Source organism: Marmota marmota, unplaced genomic scaffold (genome assembly GCF_001458135.2).
Source record: "Marmota marmota marmota unplaced genomic scaffold, marMar, whole genome shotgun sequence".
NCBI classification, from domain to species: Eukaryota; Metazoa; Chordata; class Mammalia; order Rodentia; family Sciuridae; genus Marmota; species Marmota marmota.
The window spans coordinates 1,798,483-1,824,607 of record NW_026000000.1 but is presented as its reverse complement, the minus strand read 5'-3'; the positions used below and the strand labels follow the sequence as shown (position 1 = coordinate 1,824,607).

General features: G+C 32.6%; 1 protein-coding gene across 12 annotated transcripts in view; it reads right to left on the bottom strand.

Annotated features, from left to right (window-relative positions):
• Pcdh15 (protocadherin related 15) overlaps positions 1-26,125 on the bottom strand; it is a 1,628,869-nt gene that overhangs the window by 164,724 nt on the left and 1,438,020 nt on the right. For all 12 annotated transcript variants that reach the window (XM_048807407.1, XM_048807408.1, XM_048807415.1 and 9 more), the window contains 3 exons: positions 18,767-19,072; positions 15,716-15,940; positions 4,968-5,084 (listed from right to left, as the gene is read on the bottom strand). In XM_048807407.1, coding sequence (XP_048663364.1) covers positions 4,968-5,084; positions 15,716-15,940; positions 18,767-19,072 — 648 coding nt within the window. The remainder of the gene's footprint in view (positions 1-4,967; positions 5,085-15,715; positions 15,941-18,766; positions 19,073-26,125) is intronic.

Here is a 26,125-nt window from a genome sequence, read left to right as displayed (position 1 = left end):
AACAGAAGAACTGTAGATAACAGTAGGCACAAGGGTTACCAAAGGTTTATTTTAAAGTGTGTTAAGACCTAGAATCCAAACTAGAAAAAACAAGATACCTTTTCAGTGAGGTCAGTTTCCATTTCTTCTGACAAGAATTTTTAACAAGATCACATCAATTAATCCAAAAAAGAGAACTATGAGTGAGCTCCACAAAACTTTATTTCACTCAATTACCAATGGAAATTTGACTTGTATTGTAACCCTCCCTAATCCCATGAAATTTATTCCCATTGGAAAAAAAATGAAAATTCTTAATATGTCATGAGTTACAGAGCAGTGCTCTTGCAAAATTCAAAATGAGCAAGCTTCATATACATTTCAATTTATAATAAAAGAAAAATGCATCTTTAACCTTGGTAAGTATGGCAGTTTCTAAATGAGAATAATATTTATATCTGAAACAGTTAATTCTCATACTGATCTTCAGTAATATTAACAATGTAATTAATATATGTAGCAATGTAGCAATATATGTTTTGTGGCATGAATTACATAATATAATTATAATGCTATAGAACATGATATATGCCACACAAGGGAAACAAATGACAGATCCTTAAAGTGCATAGATAAGCTTTTTCAAGACACTAACCAAGCTTACATTTTCTCATAAAACCTTCCCCTTTGTACCCATTTACACTTTCAAATCTAATTATAAGCCATTGTCATTTTAAAGATCAAGCCCTAACTGTTTCATGGTGTACTTTCTTTCTAATTAAGTATTTGAGACCAAAGGGATTCAGGTCTGGGGCTATATCATCTCAGTTTTCACAAGCTGACATTCACTGTGAAAACAGTTCCTGATTATTTCCCTGTTTAGCTTTGATGTGAAGGAAAAGAACCACTGAGCTGTGTACATTTCCTTCTCATGTTCCAGAGTCAGCAATCATAGTTAGTAGATGTTGGTCTTAAAACCAGAAGATCTGGTACATTACTAGCAATAACCTGAATCCATACAGCATAACAACACTAGCTGGTAGATGGTGAGTAATGAAAAGTAGGTCAGTTAAGACACCAAAGGAAAACGATGCAGACAAGCCATACTATTGAGAAATGGCAGTACAGTTTTACAACATTTTGGACCCTGGATAACATCCACTATTTCACACAAAACAAGCAAGCAGCAAATTATGGATAAAGATGATTATTGCTTTTCTTGAGCTGTTATACTCTCTGTCAATAAGTTTTGACAGGATGACTATTTGAAGGGTTAAGCATTCTTGAGATGACTATAATTAACTGGCATTCACTGATGACATCATGACACTTTAATAAAACATAGGTATGCATCATAGAACAAAAACTGGCTATCTTTTTTGCTCTTGGCAAAATTATTCTTGAATGATTGAGATGGGTGTTAAAGACACCTGTGAAAACACATTGCAAATAATTCCTCGTGTAGCTTGTCTGAACTCAGAAAGGCTAAGTGTCAGTAATTCAAAAGATGGAAAGAAAATTTCTCACACTTGGAGTTATTTTTTTCTTTATAAACACATATTTTTAAATAGTGAGAATACTCATATTTGGGAATATTTTAAATGCAGTTACTATTGAGAACTAACATGATCTATTTTTATGGCATATATTTACTTCATAAGTCAATATCAAAGCCTGAAAAAAGAAGTCTAAAATTCTACATAATTTTTACAATATGATATTATACAAGTAAGAAATTGCAAAGCTTGCTAATATTAAACATGTTTCAATTACTGTCTTACTTAAACAAGAGTCTTAAAAGTTCTTAAAATGCTTCTATGGAAAGAACAGTCTAACAATAAGAAATACAGTCTTTGTGGTTTTCCTACAGTTCATTTCTGGTTTGTTTGTTATGTTTGCTTTTCTTTTCTTTTCTTTTATTGGTACTAGAGATTAAACCCAGGGATGCTTTATCACATGTTCTATCACCATGTTCCACCTCCAGTCATTTTTATTTATTTATTTTATTTTGGGACAGAAAAAAGTAAAATATCTTCCCAATCTTTAGAAATATAGGCGTGCATCACTGCCTGGCCTGTAGTTTCCTCCTTGAAAATGAGCGAAAAATGAACTTCATTTATTTGAGTCATTCTATGTCTACATATTCAAAAAAAGACAATGATCTTCAGGGATTTTATCCCTGTTCAATAAATGGAACTCCTATGTGTTAAAGTTTGACCTGAGGTTTCAGAAAGAATTTAAGAAATTCAAATGGAAATTTCACTTGCAGATATGTTTATGATAGTTTGAAGTAAGAAATCTTTTTAAAATAACTTTATTATTTTTTTATGTGGTACTGAGAATCAAACCCAGATCACATGTGCTAGGCAAGTTCCCTACCACTGAGCCACAACCCCAAGCCTTAAGTGGCAACTCACATCTCATGTGAATTAATGTCCACCCTCTCAAAAAAGCAAGCAAGAAAAAAGAACTCCTAACAGCTTTAGTTCATGGGGGAAACAATTCCCTGGAACCTTTTGTTTTTCTTCTTCTAGAGCACTTTTGTTTTGTACAAGATGCATTTTAAAAGGCTTAATTTATATTCAGCAGTAATGCTGTCTCTAACTTTGAGACCATACCTAGTTTTTCCATCTGATACTTCAAAGGGTTTTGTTGTTGCTATTACCTAGTTTTAAATGGGTGGTTCTCATTTTGTTCACAAGAAACAGGAGGCTTTGAAAAAGATGTGGTCAATCTCTAGAAATGAAAATTATTATTTCTGAAGCATTGTGATACCTTAAAATACTTCTTCTGTCTTCCTGCCACAAACATAAAATGAAAAGCATAAAAGTCAATCATAATATTTTTGAAATTATGTAATACAGTAGTTATCTTCTGAAAATGGTTTTGGATTCGAATTTTTATTGCAGATTGGTGGGGGTGAAGGCAAATTGTGACTATACCAATTCAAGGGATCCAATTTGCAGAAATGATTCAAAACCTCAATTTTGAATAATACTTATACTAAAGACTGTTATTGTTTCAGGGATCTGAACTAAATCTGAGAAATGTATACTTTGTAAGAAGTACACTCAATATTCTGATAGAATGACTTGTATCCACCTTTTATCTATTGAAAAGTCAACATCAGATATTAAGTGTAAAATCTGCCACAGTACTTGGAATGCAAGGATAAACTTTTTCCAGCCTCTTTGACACTGATGGATGTGATCTTGATGGCAAGCCAGGTACAAAAGTAACATGCACCAAAAGGAAAGTAAAGGTTTGTCATCTTTTCTGACTTTGAGATCTGTCCCAAATAGGTGTGTTCTAACTCTATGCCTCCTACTTAATGGCTGCTATAAAACATTTGAACAATTAAATAGATGAAAAATTTAATGGTTATTTCTATGTTTTCCAGTATTGATAAAATGTTCCAGGTCATCCTAAACTTGGCTTTGTTTTATTCTCAAAACATCTTAATTTGGCCACTTTAGGGCTGAAAATTAAATGACATTTAACATAAAAAAAATCATCACTTGGAGTCACCCATCAATAGTGCTACTAATTTTAATTCCAACTTAAACTTCGAATTAATAGTACGTTTTCAGAAATGAGCATGTTAAAATAACATGTTTACTTATACTTACTTTGTAATAATATGTTATATTTTCTATTTGTAGTTCTGTCTTTCCTGCAAGATTGTCAGTTTCTTGAGAACAAAAACTGGTTAGCACAATGACAAGTATAGTTCAAAATATGTGTCAAATAGAACTGAACTGAATGCATTTCACTAATTTCAAAGTATTCTGCATCGATGACAGTTGGCTTTAAAAGCAGATTAAACACCAATTTCCCACTCACCATCTCTATTGGTGTGTTCAAGACTATGAAATTGTGCCTATCATATTTCTCTAGATGTGATAAATCAGTTTCAAAAACATTTTAGCATTATCTAGCAAAGGAACTTCTGAGTTAAAGGTCATTGCTTTCATGTTAACATTATTTTTCAAGGCCTTATAGTCACAATAGACTTTATACGGCTTGTCACAATTGAAGCTGAAAAATATTATGACTGCCATTCACCTTTTATTAAATAGAAAGCATTACAGAAACACTCTTTATATTAGCAATAGAAAACAAGGTTATAAGTCGTTTAAATAATTCAGGTTTTCAAATTTTTTCTTTCCAAATATGGTTAATTTGTTACGTATATTTTTAGAATCAGTTAGACATTGACTTATAGCATGAGCTAACTCAAAGGAAAAATTTAAATCTTCACCATTCTGCTCTTATGAGAACATAAAATATTTATGAAGTACCCTAGGTGTTTAGAGAAATCATTCTTATGCAGGCATTATTAATACTTTTATCTTAAATGCCATAAAGAAATGTAATTGAAGAAAATTTATATCACATATGCTAATAATTCTAATAATATTTTAGTTGAACACTTTCAGTCTTGAATGATAATTTAAAATATCTTGAAAGAGGTAAAGTTCTATATGATAAAATAATCTATTAAACATGTTCCAAAAGCAATATTGAGATTTTAGCTTACCAAAACAAACACATTCAATATAAGTTTTTATGTTATACATTGATTTAGAATTTTTTAACAGAATAGTCATATACATATAAATGAAAAAAAATGAGTCTAAAATCTATTCATACTAAACTAAGCGTGCACTGTTCTAAATAAAGGATCCAAATGACAGTGATTTCAAATACAGGCAATTCTTTTCACATATATTTTTATTAGTGCTAGACAAATAGACATATAATGAATTTTAAAAGTTTGCAAAAAACGCATATTCCTAATTGTCTATATTCAGTAATAATCATTTGAAATATGGTCTGAAACTGTGCATGCAATAAACAAGAGGATATAAATGGATGAGAATGAAACTCTGTTGGACTGTGTTTGCTGTATTGGGAACCAGATTACTCATGGGTGTTAAGAATTTTCCTCCTATAGCTCAGAGAATTCATTGATATCTTCTACTTACAGGAGGGTCTCCATCTTCAGCATAAACTGTAGTGATAGGTGTACCCTTGACTGCATCTGGAGCCACCATCCCTTTGTAGATTCGTTTACTAAATACAGGAGGATAATCATTCATATCCTGGAAAACAAAATTAAGAGTTTAGTGCTTCGGTAGAAATCGGGTTAGGGGCACAGTGACTAGATTGACTCCAGCTCTTCATATCACACACCTCATTTGCCACTATCAACCTTCTATCCTCTCAATTCCATTACTCTTTTAAGACTGATACCCCAGAGGAAATAGCCAGAATTCCTTTGCAATATTAATGTGTGTGATACCCATGGAAGGCCATTCCATTGGAGTAAACGTTCTGTCACCCACCCAAAATACATCTTTTAGAGGCTAAAATATGCTTGAAATTTTCTTTAAGAAACTTTTCAAAATAGGATGTAATGTTTTAATCTTGGATAACAAGACAAAATCTAATTTCTTATAAAGTAACATCCTATGAGACAGTACAAGTAAAGGTGGTTTCTTAATTTGTTTTGTTGTTGATTTAAAAAAAAATTCTTTATATGTTTCTGTAGCAACTGTAAATTATTTTATATACTTATTGTAATGTTATAATTATAGCATTTCACAAACTGTGAAATATCTTTTGATTCCCCTTATTTCATTCCTATAAATATAAAATGATATAAAGAAGGTTTTTCCTGTAGCACACTCCAATAATGGCATTTGAAATTACATATATTTACAGAAAGAAAACTGTTTATTAAAAATTTTCATAACAACATATATATGTGTGTGTGTGTGTGTGTGTGTGTGTATATATATATATATATATATATATATATATATATATATATATATATAATTGTATTTTCTCAATTTGGTAACACATGGGCCATATTATTCATGTAACATTCCTCATTAAAATATTTATCAAGAGCTTCCCACTTTTTATAAGCCAGTCCTTGGGATGCTGTGGTAACTCAAGAAAAATTGTCCCTGTATTTGTATCACTTAACTGACATTTGACAGGTAAAAACAATGATCCACAGATTAGGTTAGTGACTTTGCCTGAATTAATCTATTCATACATCAGAGCTAAAATAAATAATCAACTTCCATAAATGGAGCCTGACCATTTTTTTCAGGACCACTTTATCATTTAGACAGGATTAAATATCATTTTTTTTTCTCAATAAATAATGTTTATTAAAATGAGTGGTTTATTTTTAAATACTTATTATGCATGTAGTGTTTGGGGTATTTTAGGTCAAACAAATTTAGGCACAAAGCTAAAATTATTAATTATCTATTCTTCCTTTCATTTGTTTGCTATTAAATTAAAAAATAGACACTCTACATTCTATATAGTCTTTGATATGTGTCCAGACACAAAGGTTTTACTGTATAATATAAATTGGAAATACAAAAAAATAACCAACTGTAAACTTCTTTTTGTGCAAAAAGGTCAAGATAATTATCTCTTACAATCAAACAAGAGATTCCTTTTATGCTCACAACAGAGTCAACTTCTGAGTTGTGAATATGAATAAGCCTGCAGATACTAATAAGAAAGAGATCTTGAATGGTAAGCAAACCTGAAAAATAAAAGATATCATTTCCTTTTGACGTGTGGTACTCACAACCTTTTCTATGAAAAAGAAGACTTCCTTTATAAATTATGAAGTATAGAATATGGGAAAGTAAATGAGCTTAGGAAGCACTGGTTCTCTATAATGAGGATCATATAATGTATCGAACTTGAGTAATCCAAGCAGGGGGTAAATATATAAAGTATTTATATTCACACGTTTTTCTTCTTTTTCTAGAGTGCCAATTGATTTAATGAGTATATCTTTTAATTAAGGGTTTGGGAATCCTTTTGCACCCCTCAACAATAATTTTTGAAGGGTCAGAAAAGAAGGAACCCAACACTGCAAATTTTTCTACCTCAATTTCTAAAGCTCAATAAGCTCAATAGGTTACGGTGAATTTTCTTCTTTATCACCCTCCCCCCAAGGAAATTTAAATTCTTAAAGTTACAAGGTACTTTTTGTGAAATTTGATTCTTAAAGGGGAAAAGGTGCCATTTAAATTATATCAATACAGTTGTTTAAAATGTGCAGTAGAGTGGCCTCCCCTGCTGGCCCACAGGAAAGTATTCACTAGCTTTACCTTCAAACTGAAAGCACTGTGAAAATTTTTACAATCTGTCATCATAAACTTATTACACATAAACCAAATGTTGTAAATTACTGAAAAAGATTGGATTCCCTCCCCTTTATTTTGCCTGCCATTGACAGAATGAAGAATAAATCAATACAGTTATATTGTAGCAATATTTCTTTTTATGGCACATTGTACATATTTTGGGGTTCTGATCTTTTATTGTGGCTAAGATGTGCAGGAGTTTGCCCATAGTTCTTCTACAATGCATTATTTCAGATAAGAAAATTTATTGAAATGCATTGCCAACTAACATAATCAATAGTTCATTATGTTTATGCTTCAGGGACATCTAATGAAAAAAATATACATAAATCTGCTCCTGTACAAATGTTCTATTATGCAGTAAATTAAGGATGCACCCAACTCCACAAAACCATGCTCTTTTTTGTACCCCATTATTCCACTAGAGGGAAGTATTGATAAAAGGAAACATTTCTTCAATCCTATAGTTAATGTACCATTCAAACACATAAAAGTTTGCTTCCTATGATTATATTTGTTGATTTTAACAAAAATTAGTTTTCATGTTTCAAAAGAGTATTCTGAATGTCACCATGCTTTCTCAACTAGAGTAATACCAAGCTTTTCTTTAAAAAATATTTTACCACTAAATTTTGTATTTTTTTCCCAATATTCCCAGCAAATAAAACTGTATCTGAAGGTATAGTTAGCTTGCAGGAAGAAAATATGAAGTTTGTTTATTTATTTTCTAAATTAAAGTCTAAAATAATCACAGAAACCATTTTCACTTTGGTAGACCACAAAGTAGATTTAAGAAATCATTTTAAGAGCAGGCTAGGAAAACAGGAACTAGCTGGTAGGTTTGCAAATTACAGACAAGTTTGAAGTTTTACAAAACAATTAAGAGAGAGAGAGAAATGATAAAAATTTTGATTTTCTGAAGCCATGAATAAAAATGGTTCTGCATGAGAGACAGTTTCTTAATAGAAAAGTACTAACTTTTATAGCTTGATCATATTTTTATTTTACTTTCATTTTTAGGTATCAGGGATTGAAACCAGGGTCACTTAACCACTGAACCATATCCCTCACTCTTTTTATTTTTATTTGGAGACAGGATCTTGCTAAATTGCTTAGGGCCTCACTAAGTTGCTGAGATTGGCTTTGAACTTGTGATCCTTCTGCCTTAGCCTCCCAAGTCACTAGGATGACAGGAGTGCCCCACCATGCCTGGCTTTATCAACTGTAAAATTGCAGCAAATGCCAACCTCATTTTCTGAACTGTGATGCATATCCAGGGGAGACACAAAGCTATAAAAGTTTCTCTTGCTTTTGTACTGCTGTTCAGTGTCAGCATTACCTGTGTTGGACTATTGGCTGTCTTTCAAAATCCTGAGCAGCTAATGAAGTTGATACGTATTCTTCTTAGGCAGGCTATGCAACTGATTCCTCTGTGACCAGTATTGTTGTCCACTACCACACATTAGCTATTTGCTGTCTCATGTATAATTCTGCTCTTGCTTTTACCCTTTTGGTTTCTTCATTTGTCTTCTTATCTTTTTTCACTTCTATCTCTTTCTTTGTGCTCCCACACATACTCTTAGAAAAAGTTGCACCTCTAGACAGAAAAATCTTTTTCTGCTTTGCATAGGGCTTAGATATAAATCAACACCTTCTCTCACATTTTACTTTTTTTTTAAATCAAACTTTACATTGGAAGCTTCTTTCTTACTTGACTAAATTCGTTTTTAAGTGCACTTTCTAATTTTTGAGTTTAGAGTTATGGATTCTTGGGGGTAGTATATGTGAAATGTAGATGTAATTGAAGTTACATGTTGCTAAAAGCAAAAAAGAATATACAATCTCTCTTTATCACAAATACTGAAGAAGTTTCCACTGTGTATTAGGCAGTGTGTAAAAGTTTGAGATATAGTTGCAATCAAGAAACACAAGGTGCCTCCTGGTATTTACCTTTCAGTTTAGTGTGGAAAGCAAAAACTAAACAAATGAGTGTGATGAACATTATGAAATAGGTAGTACAAGGATATGAAGGGAATATATAGCAAATAATTCAACTAAATTTAGCGTAACATGCACCCCAAGACACTTGAGCAACGGTGCAAGTTGCTCATGTATTGTGATTAGGTAGAATAATCCTTCAAGATGGATAGCCAAACAACACTGCATTGATTTAAAACAGACCTTCATTCCACTTGTAGTCCTCCTGTTTGGAACCAGGACACAGGGAACAGGATTTGATAAAATTTTGTACATTTTTTCCAAGTAATGATATGATTGCCAGTTGGGAAAATATGTGCTTATTTTGAGCATTACCTTCAAGCAATTTCTATGTAAAAATATGAGACCATTTCAGACCTTCTCAAATGGGCATAATAGTTGTGAATGTGTGTTTCTGTGTGTAGTTTATTTTTATTTTATGCCAGGCATTTTCTAGGCTTGTCAATTGTATCATATCAATAAATGCGTCTAAAAGTTTGTCCAAAATACATACTGGCAATTTTTGTTTTCAGTACTGGGGATTGAACTCAGGGTTTTCCACATGCAAAGCAAGCAATCTACCACTCAGGCCTTTTTTATTTTATTTTGAGACAGGGTCTTGCTAAGTTATTCAGGTTGGTCACAAACTTGTGATCCTCCTACCAAATGGCTGTATTATCGGCCTATGCTGGCACCCAGGCCTGTTTGTATTGTTTTTATTATTATTATTATTGTTGCTGCTATTATTGTTATTACTATTATTATTCCTGCTTTAAATATATAGAAATTGAAGACTAGAGACCACAGGTTGCTTATGCTTATCCAACCCACAAGGCATAGGGACCTGGTTGAATTCTGGTTAGTAGGGCATAATTCTGGTATCTGGAAGTGAGGAAAAGATATAACGGAAAAATCAACAGAAAAATCTATGTAAGATAACTTGCATAAGATTTTCATTTAAAAACACACATATAACTCATAAAATATCTATTTCCAAAGGTGTCTTTAAAAGTTTTAAAGCATTCCTCCAACTAGTTACTATACTTTTATTTTGACAAACTGCTTTGCATGAAACAATCATTTTTCCATGGAATTCCATTTTATAATGGAATTATAATTGTTAGTGGTATAGAAAATCATATTTTCTTTTATTGGGATTCATAATACACACCAGCATATTTACCATTTTGAAGATACTAATATGGAGGCCTACAGTGTAGAAATTTTTTTTTACCTTCAGAAAACCTAATATTTCCCAAAGTTATTTGTCTATTTTTTATATGACACATTCATTACCATTTTGTAGGACTACTGCTCTCTAAAATATATCCTGAGAGTCATGGATCTAATACATTTAGGGCATAATTCATCATTATTTGGAATATGGTATGACTAGTAAATCAAAGGTTTCAGATAACATATTGAAGATTCCAACACATTAAGAGTGTAGCCTGGTGTGCAGCAGTCAGTTCACAGGGGCAGAGGGAGCATCTAGCTGCAGCATTGATGAGACTTGGCCATGACAACAGAGCCTACTGGGAAATGGTGACAGTGCCTGGCAGCAACTGCTATCAATGAGTCTTATCAGCATCCATTGCCCCTGGTCCCTGGGAATGCAGTCAAACTCTGGAGACTTGTGGCAATAGTAAGTTTGGATTCATGAGCCTTGACATCTGTAGAGAATGTGATAATCAGTGAAAGTTAAAAGAACTTTGTCATGTATATGAGGAAGGCACTTTTTTAAGACTCCCAGAAGCCAGCAGGTGACATTTAGGAAGCCATAAAAGAGACCCAGAGATACAAGAATTGTTAAGGTTTATGAGATGCTATTTTTTTGAACTCTGGTCATGCACATTTTTATTTGTTTCCTCTAGTTTATTTCCTTAAAGGCAATAAGTTACATCTTAGAACTAAAATTCTAGAATGGTAGAGCAGGAAGATGTCTTAAGAAAACTGATTCAGTCCCAAGACATTCCTTAAACTTGTTGGTGAATATATTACAAAGAACACATGGCTAAGAACCTGATCATGTAGAATAAAACAGAAGATATATCTGAAGGCCATAGACTAAAAAAAAATATTGTACTTGTGTCAAACAACCCAAGAGAACAATGAATAAGTTTTTAATAATAATGACCAATGTACTGGACCATATTCTACCAGTTAGTACATTGTAATCATCTTTTATTCAAATTCTTCCCTATAGAGAAGGGAAGTATGGATGCTGTAAATCTTGAAATGTTTAGATGTTTTGTAGTATCTGAGTTATATATTACTTATTCTTCTCTCACGCTGTGCTGTTTGGACCACATCCAATCCAGGACTGTACCAGCTCTGTGGCAAATGGAGGATCAGTGGTACTCTGACTGTCTCTTAGGATTTCGTGGGTTAGTAAATTCCATCTTGGTAATGACATCCAGTTTCTCCCTGGAAAAGCTACCCACATTCTTATACGCTACAGGCTACAAACATTCCTCTTCTTTCTGGAGGAAGAAAACCCTTTGAAAGATGAAAATGCTAACTTTATCTTCCAAGATCCACGGCATTTTACAACCTCAGGCCTTGTATATCATTTTAGTCAGCTTTTTTTGCTGCTATGACTAAAAGACATGACAAGAACAATTTTAGGGGAAAAACATTCATTCAGGGGCTCACAGTTTCACAGTTCTTGGCCCATAGACAGGGCTCTATTCCTTGGGGCTGAAGGTGAGGCATAACATCAAGGTGGAAAAGTGTGGCAGAGGAAGGCAGTTCACATGATGATCAGGAAGCAGAGAAGGAGATCTCCACTTGCCAGATAAAAATATATATACCCCAAAGACACACCTCCAATAACCCACCTCTGCCAGCCACACCCTACTTGCCTTCAGTTACCAATCAGTTAATCCCTACCAGGGGACTAATACACTGATGTTTTAAGGATCTCATAACCCAATCATCTCACCTCTAAGCATTCTTTCATTGTCTCACAAGTGAATTTTGGGGAGAATCTCACATTCACACCAAAACATGTATGGTATTTCATTTCTGAACCTTTCACTCATCCCTGCCTACAATCAAACCTGCATACTATGAGACAAACAAACTCAACCAAGGTGAATGCAATCTTCTTTCACACAAGCTCCATTCTCTCTCTCTCTGTCCTACTCCTATGCAACCATTCTATTCATCGAGGTAATTCACTTTTCTTCCACAAGTCCTTTACTTCCCTTTTAATACTCTCTAGTGTCAAATATGCACATATATGTATATATAATATATACACATATATATTTACATATTACATTGTTCTGATTTGTGTTTAGTTCTCAGTTTGCCATAGAACGAACCTTTGTATTTTTATATTGTTACAACTCAGATGGTGAGAACTGATTTATGTGACAACTTCTTCTATAAGGCCAGATTTCACATTGGATGTTACTTTTTAAATTTTTTAGAATTGTGCTTTTATATTCCAGAAATTTTCCTGTATTATCTAATTCGTAATCATCCCCAATTCTGTTGGTATTGACATTCAATAAAAACATACAAAAAGAGAGGCCTAATAATGTTCTACAAAAACTTAGTAACAAAATATGTATTATTTATATGATCAACACTGATTTTCTTTTATATCCTTGAAACCAGACACTAAGAAAATTTTTTGTAGATTTTTGTGACAAACTTATTTTATTTCTACTGTGCAAATATTCCCCCATATCTCTTCAATTTTCTCCCAAATATCTCTTTCCAATTTTAAATGTTTGATGAGCTACACATTAAACACCTGATCTTTTCTTTTTCTTTTTCTTTTCTTCCTCTTCTTTACAAAAGAAATCATGTCTCTGCTCAAAGAGAAATCTTCAGGATGCTTTCCCCATGGTGACTGTTTTGGGTAAAAATATCTCTTTAGAAAATACCATGCCTATTATGTTATCAGCAAAACAGCCTTTTACAATGGTGACAGTGCAGACCAATAATAGAAAATTTACAAGCTTGGGGAAAATCTGCATTTGTGGAAAAATGAGTCTGTGCTTCATTTTTATCTTAAATAATGATAACATTTTTATGGGATTCATTGGTATATAACAGAATTTTAAATTTCTGTTTGTTATACGTGACCTTTAATTATCAGAGAAAAGGTAAGCAAGTTTCAATCTGCTATTGGGAAAACATTCTGAAAACTTTATTTTGCTTAAATCATTTGGAAAGAAACAAAAATATTATCTTAACTATGCATAGAATTAAATAGATTGTTTTGTTTAAAAGTACAATAAATAATATCTTTACATGAATCTTTACAATCATCCTGATGATTGGAATAGTTCAATTTCTCTAAGATGAAACAACTGACACTATAAAAATCAAACTAGCATTCTTCCCTGAAGACATGAGCTCCCTGTGAGTCACTCCTTCACAGAGGCTGAAGTAAGCCTCAAATGATAGCCTTATGTTAAAATAAAGTGAAGGAGGAGTGCCTGGAAACGTGAAGAAATTAAGAGGCTTGAATTCCAGAGAGAACAAGGCTTATATAATGAACATCTTATCTTTGTAGGTGATATATTTGGATCCAGTTGATTCCATTGATTTTTTCCATCAAAAACTAATAATAATAATCCAAACAAATGAATGCAAACTGAATTCAGAGTAGCCAACTCAGAATCCAGGAATGTTTACAATTAGCCATTATCAAACATTGTTCTGAGACAGAAGACAAGGCCATTTGAATTTCCTTCTAGGGAGAAACCAAAGGGCAGTAAACACTAACTTTTCTTTTCTTTGCTCCATATCATTAATAAGTAAATATTTTTTTCTACTCTTGGTTTTTTAATTGTCCAATTCTACCAAAACATTTCAGTAGACAAGGATGATTTAGAGTGAGAGAGCCTTTGTTTTTTCACCTGATTCAGAAGCTGTTTTGGTATCACTGATCTGTTTACATCACTCATAGTTTTTTTTTTTTTCCCATATGTTTGCCTATTGTGATGAATCATCACCATGGTTAGCACCATTTCCCTAGATATTTTTTTGTAAGCAGATTTCTAGATTCTATCACACAACAGTGTGACAAAATAGCATTTCAAAATACAAATTGATCCCTTCCCCGCTCTAGGTTCCCTGTGATTTTTGGTGTTCCTTGGTTCTTTTGAAAATTCCTAGAGCAGGGAAAATCATCATATAGCAAAAAGGTGCAAAAAGAAAAGCAGACAGTCCAAGGAAAGATTTGATATTTTGAATTCGCTTTTTCCAAAGAAAACTTGGTTCTAAGTAAAATTTTAACTCTCTGAAATTGATGTTTCCTACTCCTTAAATAGATACATTTCTCAGTGTAAGTAGATACAAAGTGGAAGAAATAAGTATAATACTGTGAACTCCCGAGAAAAAGGAAACTCTCCAGACAGCTTAAGGGTATGTAAGAATGGAGGTGGCTTATGGTGTCCTTTCTAGATTAGTTTAGAAGTGGCAGCAATAATTCTAGGAAGAAATGGTGTCAGTGTACATGCCAGCAGATGAGCCTAGGTAAAGTGAAAAGAGGAAAGAGCTAATCCTTGTATCCCACTCTATTAGAATAATCCTGAAATCATCTAAAAAAAAAAAGAAAAAGAAAAAGAAGTTCAAACATGCAGATGCTATGGTCAAGGACATTAACCCACAGGAGTGATGCAGTTGTTATAATTCAGTATTGATAAAACCTTCTATGCTTTCATATCGATATTTTAGTCTTTAAGTTAACTAATTGCATGTCTTCTTTTTTAAAAATCAATTCTAAAAAGCCCAAGAAGGCAATGACTTCTTTTTTCATCATATATACATTATAGTGCCCTATAAAAATGAGAATTATAGAAAAGTTGCCATTGACTGCTTACCTTAGAACCAAGATACATATGCTCTTCTACTGGAATTGCCCTTCAAGAACTGTAGTCATCCTGAGAAACTAACTTTCTCTTATTGTAGGAAAAAATGTATTTGCACATTTCTAGAGCTAGTAAGAAGTAATGAATACAAAATCCCTAGTAATGTATCATAATTAAACTCTACTAAACAGATCACCTTAAAAACTTGATGGACTGTAACTGTAGATACCAAAATAGAACAAATTAAAACCTCAATTTCACCTGACTCTGAAGCTTTCTTTATCCCAGACTCTTGAATCCGAATAATAGTGTAATTAGTTCTTGGACCTAAGAACACTTAAACATCCAGACTCTATTTTTTTCACTTTTTAATTTATTTTTTAATGAAAAAAATCTGAAGTAAGTTAATATCCATGGTGCTGTAGAATTTGAACTGAACTGTTTTCTAGTTAGATTAGAATTTGACTAAAGTGATACTACTAATACAGACTCAGAAACTAGTCTTTTAATGCACATTTAGTACCTCTTTCAAATTTATCTTTCAAAGGTTAAAAAAAACACGGCAATTTATCAAGTCTTCATTAATATTTTACATAAAAAAATACAGCCTATATGCTTAGTTGGCAACATTGTGGTTACTATGGTTTACTGACCAAAATATAATAGGTATCATATAAGAGTTAGTAGTTACATGTAGAGAGAAAGTAGGCCACTGGAAGTCTCCGCAATCCTTACCTTTATAATCACTGTGACAGTAGCAATACCAGGAGGCATTGTTCCATAAATATCAAAGGCCTCCACCAGAAAAGTGATACTTGCTTCCTGGTCTTGAAATGCCTCATAATCCAAACTCCTCAAAAGGGATAGCTCTCCTGTAAATGGATGTAGTGCAAAAAAGTGCTTCACTTCAGGGCTTCTTATCCGATATGACACATTTGCTCCAAGGTCAACATCTTTGGCCTGTAACAAGTTAAGTAAAAGAATGTTTTGTTTTGTTTAATCAGTGGTATTGCCAAAATAGAGGCAAGCAGAATTGATGATAGTCATGTGTCAGTGTCTGGGACAGCAAGAGTTTAATGATGACCAAAAGACATGTCTGTAAAGGCAGGTAATTTGTTAAGTAATTCATCATTTATTAGCGAAAGAAAGAGGTAGAGGTTGGGACAGAGAGAGAGAGGGAAAGGAAGAGTTAGAGTTGGGAGAGAGAGAGAGAGAGAGAAAGAGAGAGAGAGAGAGAGAGATCTATCCATGGGGTTTTATGATTGATTTTAAGACGATATCTACTTTATTTGGAAGACCACTTGTTAAATGAATCATAGCAAAGTAAAGAAATAAATCATGTCATAAATCATTGTTTTCTGCTGGTTTAATAATCATGAAACTATTATAAATAAAAGTAATTATTGGGTAACTTTCATAAACATAATAGAACACTCACTGTAAGAAAATGAAAGACATAAAAGGAGAAATTTGTTCTCACTGAAATCCTATAATACATTCCTGAAGATCATTCCTTTATAACTTCTTTCCTCTAACCAGCCTCTAGTGGATAGTTAAAGGGGATATTGAGAAACCATCCCCTTTCTGTCTCACTTTGCTTCCTGGTTGCCATGAGGCAAATATGATATTAGGTACAATGTACTATGGAAAAAGCCAAGATGAATCAACCCCAAAATCCTGCACTCTAGGTTATGGCCTCAAAGAAGAAATAATTATACAAGTACACAAATAGAAGGAAAAAAAAAAAAACAATGTTATCTGAAAAGCACTCAGAATTGGAATTTAGATGAGAAGATAGGATTTTTGTTGAAGTGGGACAGCTATTTCATTCAGTAGAATAGACTGGGAAAAGCACCTAAGTTAGAGGAAATAAAACAGCAAGAACAAAAATCGGGATAGTTCGAGTTTGTTGAATGTACATTCATTAATGCAAGCACCTTCTTTGTAAGTTTCAGTCTTGTTTTCCTCTAATTACTGGCATCACAACTATAAAGTTATTGTCAAAGCACAGATATTACCGTGCTATATTCCTGCCTACAATTCTCAATATTCATTTCAATTTGCATTAACCACTGTGTTATTTAAAGTTAGATTACTGTGACAAAGTACCTGAGAAAATCAATTTATAAAGGGGGAAAAGTTATTTTTACCCATATGGTTTCTGTCCTGGGTCACATTTCTATTACTTTGGGCCTATGGCAGCACAGTACATTATAGTAGTAACTCCTGAGAAGAGGCCTATTTGCCTCATGGCAGCCAGGAAGCAAAGTGAGACAGAAAGGAGATGGTTTCTCAATATCCTCTTTGAGGGCACATCCTCAGTGACCTAACTTTCTCCCCCTAGGCTTCACCTCCTAAAGATTCCACAGTTTCCCAACAGTGCCATACGTTAAGGACCAAACTTAAGACATATGGGCCTTATGAGGGCATTCAACATCCAAGTTATAGGAGCGCCAACTCCCTTAACATGATGAGATGGACCACCACATTTTCTAGTTCTTTAGCCCCTCAAACTTCACCCTGTCCTCCAGGATTTTGAGAAGATTTTTTTTCCATCATCTTAAATAATCTTTTTTTCTCTCTTTATGTAGAGACTCTGACTTGCTCCTGAGTTGACAATTTAGAAATAACTTTCATGAGAAAATGTTCTTTTGATGCTCAAGCATAGTTTAGGAGTTCCGCCTCTGATTTTGTCAGCCACTGGTCTTAATAATCACTGTTTTAATTACCAATCTATTTGTCTTTTTAGTAAACCAGACTGAAAATATCAGAAAAGTAGGAACTCTGTCTTGTTAACTTATTCTTGTATTCTTGATGTCTTCAAGAGAAATTGGCATACAATTAGACACTGAAGATATGTGCTTGTTGAATGAAAGGATGGTTGAATAGATGCATGGAGGATAAAATAGAGAGATAATGGTTTTCTATCTGTTAAGTATGTGCCTTAATTAGATTCCTTAATGTTTATTGAATAGTTAAATCTTTGTTGAGTTGAATTATGGAAGAAATACAGATTATTGAAAAGCATTCTATCAAAATTCAAGTTATTCTTAGCAGGAGGAATGAATGATCACAATATTTCAAAATGCACTTCATAGATCTCCTATATAAATTAAGTGGTTGCTAAAAATGCAATTAATGGGTCAATCTGACCTACTGAACCAAAATATTCAGTTTCTGGGAATGTTACAGTGAAGGTGTTAAAAGAGATTTGGATATAGAGATGAAATTTTAAAAAAGTAAGTTAGAGCCTTAGAAGATGCTTGTTGTACACGTAAAGTGAAAAAGAATGTACAGTATGATGGATGTAACAATATCTGCAAAATACAGGAGAAGCACACATGTATATCTGTGTATACATATATGCATATACCTGCACACATGCATATTTGTCCTAGAACAAAGGTTAATGTGAAAAATACACACAATTGAATATTGAATATTTAAGTAATAATATATTTTTTTCTTTATGAGATGTTTTCCAATGTTACAAAAATATACAGCTTAACTTTGTAAATTAAAAAATATCTGTTAGAAAGTATATTTTTTCTTACAAATTTGCCTTTTTTCCCATTAATTCTGCGGGATCTCCCAATGAGAGGTTGTCACAGAAAATGCAAAATACAATATTTGATATATAATATATAATATAATTCCTTCATTTTTATGTGAAACTAAAATGTAAGTGGGTTAATTGTATTTTTGCTGCTGCTGATTTTGGATACATCACCCTAATTGCAAATCTAATAATTCAGAATTAATAAAACTAATACTTTTTCCATATACCTCTATTTTAAGGAAGGTGGTCCCAGCTGGCAGATTCTCTTCCACAACAACAGTGTATGTTGAATTGGTGAACACTGGACTATTGTCATCAATATCCAAAACCTTGATGGCCAGTGTTAGAGTAGAATGACGAGGGTGTACTGCTCCATCAGTTGCCACTACAACAAGTTCATAGTAGTCCCTGACTTCTCTGTTAAGCTTCACTGCAGTGTAAATGCTCCCATTGGATGTGATGCGGAAAAGATTATTGAAGTTACCCAAACTGTAGTGCACTTGGCCATTTATTCCAGCATCAGGGTCTGTTGCCTAAAAGAAATCAAAAACAAAGAATTCACATAGTAGCTTCTGGTATGTTCTGACATATTATGGCATTTTCCTAATCAGATATTCTTTTTATCTCTAATGAGAAAATTTAAAAGATAATGAAGATGAAATGCACAGTCCAAAACATGAAAAGGGATATACATAATTTAGTTAGCATACTCATTCAAAATGAGCATAACTTACACATTGATAACATCATTAGCATTACAATAAGATATCATGACAGAAAATACATATTATAAAAATACTGAATGTTTCATGTATTATTTTTAATAGATTTTGAATGCCAAAGTAAGACAAAAATTTATTTTTTAATTAAAACAATTTCCTGAGTAATAACTTAAATGTCTATGTGTTTGCATTCAAATTCTTTTTATATTCATTTTCATATTTAAATATGTTTTAGCACTATGTGTTTTTACCTCATTTAATTCTCCTGATGTTTTTAGTGCGTAAATATTGGTCCTATTTTGTAAATGGAAAAATGTGGCTTATGGAATTTAATTGTATTGCCTAAGGTAACACAAGAAATAAATACTTCAGTGTCCCAGTTCTTAGTACAATGTCTCATATATAAAACTACTTAATAAATACTTGTGAAATTAATGAATTTATGTTAAATGAATGTATGGAACTGAGATTTGAAACTAAATGCATTCAAAACCCAAGTGAGAATAAAAATCCAGTAATTGTAAAGTATAAATGCAAGGGGCTACTTTAATATTAGAATATAAATATCCATAATAATAGAGAACAGTTGGAACTATAATAAACCTAGTGAAAATATTTAAGTCCTGAAAGGTATGTTGTATCAAAACAATGAGTAAATTTTAGGTGAATATTCTAAAGGAATATTATGAAAATTAGTCTAACTGATATTATGAAAATTAGTCTAACTAATTCAATAAATTGTTTTCTAAACAATGACTTTGCACTATCAAATACTTAACATTTTGTTTTAAACAATTCTTTGCTATTGTTCTTCAAAAAACACTTGATGCATCTAGGAAGAGGTGAAATGTTACAATTGTACTCAAAGCTATCAGCAAGAAAAGGAGGGAAAACAAGATGCTTGAGTGCTTTCTACATCAAGAACACAATAGTCAGGTAATGAATGCAGATCCTGGGATATGATACAATTCACTTTAAAATGTTTTCTGAATTTTTTATTATTAGTTATACATAACTAATAAGTAGAACATATTTTGACATATATATATATATATATATATATATATATATACACATATGAAGTATAACTTCTTATTTTTCTGGTTGTACATGATATAGAATTACATTGGCTGAGTAAATCATATATGCACATAGGATAGTAATGTCCAATTTTTTAGCAGTACACATGCAGTTCCACTTTGAGCTTTATAAACAATGGAGAGGGATGCACAGTTTTGTCAAATCTTGAGTCTAGTTTGAATTGATAAGTCCAATATGTGAAACGTGTTTTTAACTGTGCTTCTTCTACAGGTCAAAATACCAGACATTTCAACAGTGTTTGTCCCTTAGACTCATCAAAACAAAAGTGCCCTCGGGAGGTCACCCTCTCTTGAGGCTTAATCCTGAAAAAAAGACAGCAGAAGAATTATAGTATTGCCGGAGGAGGAAAGAAATACTATGAAAGAAGAGAAGAGTTTCTATAGATGCATTTTCTTCTATTTGTACATTTTGTCTAAACTTTGTCACAAAAATTATTGACAAATTAGTCAAGCTGACCATCTTTGCGGAAAAAAACAAAAAACAGTGTGTACCACTCCCAAAATAAAACTGTGAATTTTATTTTATTTTTCAAAATAACTGAAGATAAATAAATGCTTTAGTAATATAAGTAGGTTTTACTTCATTACTCTAACAATCTTGCAATTTTCAGTAATTTTTCTGTCTCTGAGACACTTTAGGTCACAAAATCAGTCATTTATGCAATCAGTAATTTTAAATGACACTTGCTTGGGTTATTTTTTATTCATCCACATAATTGAAGGTTTATTGATAAGATATTCAATTTAACTACTATGACTGATTTGTGTGTATGTGTGTGTGACTGTGTGAGTGGGTGTATATTTGGAGGGGAGAGTGTTGTATATGTGTTCCTCTATAAATATCCAGCTGATATCTCCATTAGGACTCCCAATATATATCTATACAAATTTTACTTGACTTACTATAGGATTACATCCTGATCAACCTATTGTAAATTGAAAATGTTGTAAGCAAAAAATGTGTTTAATACATCTAACCTACTGAACTTCATAGCTTAGCAACACAGTACACAGTAGAGCATTGGTTATTTACACTCAAGAAAGCATGACTAAGTGGGAGCTGTTTCTCTCTTGTTGCTGCCCAGCATCTTGAAAGGGTATTACACAACATATTGGTAGCCTGGGAAGAGATCAAAATTAAAAATTTGATGGACAGTTTTTATTGAATATGTATTGTTTTTGCACCATGGCCAAATTGGAAAAAAAAAAAAAAAGATAAATTGAACCATTATACATTAAGGGACTGCCTGTATTGGTTTTCTTTTCTTTTTTTTTTCCTATATTGGTTTTCTAGTCTGTATCAGATACTATAACAAATTACCAGTTTATCAGCTTCTGCAAAACAAGTTCATTATTTTAAAGGTCTGCAGGTAAGTTAAATATAGGTCTCACCTGGTTAAAATCAAAGTATAAGAAAGACTATGTTCTATGGAGTCTCTAAGGGAAAACTAATTTCCTTACTCACTCAAGTTGTGGACAGAACTCAATTGCTTGAGGTTGTAGGACTGAAATCCCCAGTCTTTTGGTGGTTGACATGTGAGGACCAATCCCATCCTTCTAGCTGCCATTCACATCCTGTGACTCCTGGCACACTGCCTCATCTATAAGAGCAGCAGTGGTGGCCAATTCCTCTGGAATTTTTTGAATTGCTCTTCTTCCATCTCATCTCTGACTGGTTCTTCAGTCACCCTATTGCACTTACTGGGCTTACATGATTCAGTAGGCTTACCTTGACAATCCAGGGTAATGTTATGATTTCAAAGTCCTTATTTTTAATCACACTTCTTGCAAATATATAGTAACCTATACTTTCTGATAAGATGATTTGTTGAGAGAAAATATTCAAACAGACAATCGGTAGGAAGACTGAAAACAAATGTTAGATGGGTCATCCTCACAACAGGCTTTTTAAATGTTTTTTAAATCTCTTAAATTAGCTCAAATGTAAGTAATATGTCATGTACACACACACACACACACACACACACACACACACATGAAGACTGAGCAGATCTATTACCAATGAATTTACTGGACATCTGGTATTCATGAAAGGAAGTATATATGATTCTTATAGAACAAAATACTATATATTGTGCAGGAATTTACTCTAAAAATTGTAAGATTACTCAAATATACAGCTAATGAAGACAAATGGACTAAAATTTAGCAAAATGCAAAGTTATTCCCCTGTCTTTTTAAAAAATCTCTTGATTAATTGAAGAGTAAACAAAGTTTAAGTAAAGTGGCATGGGCTACCTAAGCAAGGTTTTTTCACTTACTTGCTATTATATATGAGTATATAGATGTTAGACGAGATGACTAAACACAGAATCCCTTATTTTCAGCAGCACTCACTGTCAAGAACTTTGCATCCATGTTTAATATCTAGCCAAGCAGCTCAGTATGTGATGCTATAATGAAACGATTTATCTTCTTAGAAATCAATTAAAAGTTAATTAAAATTGTTAATAAGAAAAATCACACAAGTCTTCTCCCCTTGTACTACATCAAAGGAATAAACACTATAGCTGCAACTTTATAATTGTCTGTCCATGGTTAACACAGTTTTATAATATCTACCTTACTATGAGGCTTGATTTGCGGATACTTATTTGTAAATGCATATTGCTGGTAAATTGGCTGATAGTCTGTTGACAAATACAGACCTTGAAAAAATAAAAATAAAGACCTCACTGGACAAAACTTTGAATATTTTCCAGGAAAAAAAATTGTCATATCTTAAAGTGAAAACGTTAGATATATCAGAAACAACCAAACAATTATTTAAGAATGAAATAGAATGAAGTGATTATATGAGAACATTTATTAAGCAAATGTTTTCTGAACAACTTATGTGCACCAATTTATCCTCTTGCCATTTGAAAGGGAACAAGATATGATATTGATTACGCATTGAATTCATCCCCTTTCTTTGTTCATTATCACTTTATAGCGATCTACTACACAATTGTTCCAAGAAGAAGAGGAGGAGGAGGAGGAGGAGGAGGAGGAGGAGGAAATGGAACCTCAACTCTGGAATTCCTACACTGTGGATTCCTGTAGAAATCTAGAAGCATGTCTGTATCAATGAGATGAATTGGGATAAAAACCCAAAGGAGAGCCAGATGCTTGTTCCTCTTCTATTAAAAGGTACCTGGGTAGATAATGTGTTCTGTTTGTCAATTATTAGTTTCACTTTAAAATACTTTTATACTGGGGCTGCAGTTGTAGCTCAGTGGTAGAGCACTTGCCTAGCACCTGTGAGGAACTGGGTTTGATCCTCAGCACCATATAAAAATAAATAAATAAAATAAAGGTGTTGTGTCCATCTACAACTAAAACATATAAATAAAAATATTTTTGTTCTTATTCAGATTATTTAAAGAAAAATATTTTTCTTTATTTTAACAAAACTCAACTAAAAGAATTATGTAGAAAAAAGGAAAATATTAAGCTATTAAAAAGTTGTGAACTCTTCTGTGCCTTTAATGGATCCAAGGAGAGGCTGAGCAGGAGCTTCCTCTTCTTTGTGCTTTTCCTTGACAGTAACTTAAGAGGCCATGAACTCCCACTCTGTTCTTACCTCCAAGTGGGAACCATAAAAGACGTTGAGTGGAAAGGTCAGGTGAAGTTTGGCAGTGATTTTTGACGTTATTAAGGGAAACATATTTTTTTAATTTATTATCTGCCAACATCAAAAAATATGAAATAGTTGTTGACTTTAGTCCTTTAAAGAAGTGAATCTATTCAAGCATGGTGTAAAAGGAGAGTAGCAACTAAATGACACAAAATGAGGGTAAGGTTTTCCTCTGTCCACACAAATGTTTCATATTTAATATTGAAGAATGTCAAGTAGAGTTACAGACCAAAAGGTAACAAGTTTACTTGAGTTCAAATCACCAAAACATAAGGGAGTAAATAGATTTCCTCACACATTTGAGTGCTCCAATAGTGATTCCCTAGGACACCAGAATATAGATATATAAACTAGTGATTTCTTAAGGGTTTAAGTTCTGATTTTGAAGCACATATCCTTCCCATACTGACTCAATGGCCTTGAGAGAGTCAATCTCTGTAACCTTTCATCCTTCATCTGAAAAAAATATGGTGGTAATGAGTATTTATCTATCTTCTAAGAGGACTACATATTAACAACATACTTGTGTCATATTAAGCTACCCATAAAAAATGGTATCCATGTTTGCCAGGCATAGTGGTTCATGCATGTAATCCCAATGATTTGAAAGGCTGATTCAGGAGAATCACAAGTTCAAGGCCAGCCTCAGCAACTTAGTAAGACATTCAGCAAATGAGTGAGAGCCTGTCTCAAAATAAAAAATAAAAAAGACTTGGAATGTAGCCCAACGTCCTTGGGTTCAAGTCCCAGTACAAGAAACAAACAATAACAACAACAACAGCAACAACAACAACAACAAAAAATACCCATCTTTATGTTACTATGGTTTTCAATATCTACTTGGAAAGTATTTTAAAAAGATAAATTCTATCCTTCATTTCTGAAAGAATATTTTAGGTGGAACAAATTAGCCTGTTTTTATTAGCTTATTTATACATTTTTGTTTCCTCGGAGTCATTTTTAATCTTGTATAGCAAATTTCTTTGATTCTATTAATATTATTATTGCCAAGATTTTCTGAGAATACTGGTGTATGTCAATTTAAAAAACTCATATGTGAAATTTTTCTGTCTACACAGTATTTTTAGTGTAAAAAATAGAAACATAAGAGAATTCATGATTTAATTATAAAGAATAAAAAGAGAAAATTACTTTAGTTATTACAAGAAAGATAAATATGAAAAATTCATGTGCTATTAGTTCAGATACATGATAGAGAAATTTAAACAAAAAAGTTTATCTGATGATTTTATAGATATTGCCATACTAAGGAATATTTGCTGTCTGCTCTGAGAAAAAACAAGGCCTGAAAAATGCATTCCATTTGAAAGTAGAAGAAAAGAGATAACTTTAAGTTGCATTTTAAAGTAATTTCATCATGGTTTGGGAAACAAATGTACATGTCAGTGGGTAAGAATTTATGATATTGTCATAAATTGTGAGGTTCTTAAAATCATTACAATGATAACTGAAAAAAGCGTTAGTGTTATTTAACAGCAAACATTACCTTGCTTGTTATCACTACTGCAAGCTGTCCTTCCAAATCTGAAAAAATAAATTCTGCCTACAGAAATCAGTAAACAGTATTTCCACACATAAAAGTTTTGTCAGCTGCCCATATTTTTCTCCAAAGCTATGTCTTTTTAGTGTTCTTAAATTCTTTCTATTCTACCATGGAGAAACTGCAATTAAACTGTCTCTAAGCACTTAGATATTTCTCTGGATTACGTTCCTGGTTCCACCTCTCTGAGATACTATCCTTCCACCCAGGTTCCCTGTCATCCTGTATTTATTTGACTCTATGACATGGTATAATTGCCTGGTTATCTACTTGTCTCCTATACTATACATCAAGCAACTTGAGGACAAGAAAACTGCATTTTTTAACATTGACTTTCCAATACCAAATCTTCAGAGATGTTCAATGAATTTTTGTTTAATAAATGTTTAATGAATTATTTATTTTTGCGTTATTTAAATTTGCAGATTTTACCAGTATCCAAAAATTACTTAGTATTTATTATGTAATAAATTGCACTTTATCCTAGCATTTAATACTGTACATGATCTTGTTGTGTCCTCTCTCTATGCATTTATATTCCACAAATAACTCACTGACATAAA